We start from the raw sequence: 2,147 nt of genomic DNA, 5'->3' as shown, positions 1-2,147 counted from the left end.
TGAGCATGTCTTTTCAAGTGATAAGCGGATTGACTTTAGGTGGACACATTGGTCGGGCACGATGACGAGTGCTCTGTGTGCAGCTTTAACTGTGATGATACTTATCTGGCTTCTGGGGGCAACGATGGGACTGTGAAAGTGTGGGAAATTAATAGCGAACGATTTGGTGAGTAATTATCGAGTGGCTGCGTCTTGTGAATACTGTTGTTGTTGCTGTTGTTTTTGTTGTTTGTGTTGCTGTTGTTGTTTGTGTTGTTTTCTGTGTTGTTGTTGTTGTTGTTGTTGTTTGTGTTGTTGTTGTTGTTGTTGTGGTTGCTGTTTTTGTTGTTGTTGTTGTTGTTGTTGTTGTTGTTGTTGTTGTTGTTGTTCCTTTGAAAAGAACAACATGACGAACAAAATAAGACAGCACACAGTAAAGCAACAAAAGGAATCCTTTTGTCTTAGGCATGCGAGGAAGGTCTCCATCTGGGAGATGTTGTTGCACAATAGAAGCTCATTCGGAAGTTGTCACTCAAGTGGTTTGGCGACCAGGATTCCGAACGCAGGTGACGGGAAAGGTTTCTGGGGAGTAATTTATTTTCGTCTAGAGAACTGATGTGGAAAAATTTGTTCCTGTTGTGGAGTTCTTTTCGGTGAACTTCAACTAGGAGATTCACAGAGGCAATTGTTATTGTGCTCAGGTTGTTTCTGGCGGGCACGATAAAACAGTGGTGATTTCTGACGTGGAGAAAAACAGAGTGAGGAATTTTTCCCGAGAGGTTATTCTCATTTTGGTGTATATTTTTAACTCAATAGTTGAGAACTTTGATGATGAGAGTTTTCATTAGCTTTATGAGGCGTATTTTCGATAACCTTTTCTCGTCATCTCAGTCGCCCTCATATATTAGCAACGATCATGGTGAGGGAGTAGGAAGGAAAATTCAGCGCCTATAAGAGGCGTATTTTACGATTCTGATAGCCGATGAATTCTCCTGTGCGCTGCGTGCAGTATGCAAATATACGTTACTTGCCGAGATTAATGAGGATTGAATTTAAACTATATCGCGTGAACAATACTGTGAACATGTGATGTGATAATGGTAACTTTCCGAGACAGGTTGTTTACTATCATTAATTTCGGCATTTGCATATCAAATTGGCACGCACTGTATTTTCGAGAACCTTTCCTGCTAATCTCGCTCGCCCTTATATATCAGTAATGGTGGTGCCGGTTTGAGCCTACCATTACTTTATCTATATTCGGCCGAAACTTCAGGAAAATTGATGAGCGTTCGAAAAAACCTGAAAAAAAAATTGAATTCGAACCGCGTTTGGAAAAAGCCGGAAAATTTGATGAAAAATATTGATTTTTTGGGTAGAAATGGGGACAAGTTTTGTGTGATGTGAAGTGTTTGTTTTCGAGATACTCTTCACAGTGCGTCTCAGAGGAAGAGTGCATGATATTTGCTTCGCTCCGCCCTTGGATGGCAGTTTATGGATAGCATCTGGCAGGCAACTTGCTGCGATAACGGGGCTTGGTGGGGATTCGCCGAGATCGTCTGCTGGACCGGGCAGTGGCTTTACGGTGGGTGGGTGAGAATTGAAAATAATCAAGTTAGTTTGTTGCTTTTTGCTAAAGAGCGTTATTTGTGGAAATCCCAGAGCGTGTGCTGTCGCTTTGTCACATTTTCTGTGTGTTCATTCGATCAAATTAGTTCTCAACGACTACAGCAGTTGAGCTCTCGAGAGAAATACCATTCGGAAGAGTATAGTTCGAAACTGCGATGTTAGTGGAAGCTGGTGTATTTATGAGATACCACGCCTTTCCCAGATGCTGTCTGTGGCCGGGTATAGATTGTCACTGTGATGGTAGGATAATTTGATTTACAGTGTGATGAACTAAACCGTTATGCAAAGTCGTATTTTCAATTTTGAGTAATATCAACATGATAACAATGTGAATCGATTGACACCACCGTTTTAGAAGCGTTCTGTAGTCTATAGTCGTACTTGGTTTGCACTGTAGGTGTTGTACAGAATTAATCATTGTGAAAAAAATATATTCAACACTTTCAATTCTCGAGAGTTAGAAAGTCGACTTTGAGTAATATCAACTTGATAACAATGTGAATCGATTGACCCCACCGTTTTAGAAGCGTTACGTAGTC

At 40.9% G+C, this 2,147-nt stretch overlaps 1 protein-coding gene across 1 annotated transcript; it reads left to right on the top strand.

The window, feature by feature from the left end:
* Nucleotides 1–136, top strand: Pmar_PMAR008246 (hypothetical protein; the record flags this gene model as incomplete). The annotated part of the gene is made up of 2 exons (XM_002768903.1): nt 1–39; nt 84–136. Coding segments are annotated over 2 exons (92 nt in total), but the record flags the coding sequence as incomplete, so codon positions are not given.
* Nucleotides 137–2,147: the final 2,011 nt, after the last annotated feature.

This window comes from Perkinsus marinus (assembly GCF_000006405.1).
Source record: "Perkinsus marinus ATCC 50983 genomic scaffold scf_1104296966926, whole genome shotgun sequence".
NCBI lineage: Eukaryota > Perkinsozoa > Perkinsida > Perkinsidae > Perkinsus > Perkinsus marinus.
This window is presented reverse-complemented; position numbering and strand designations above follow the sequence as displayed.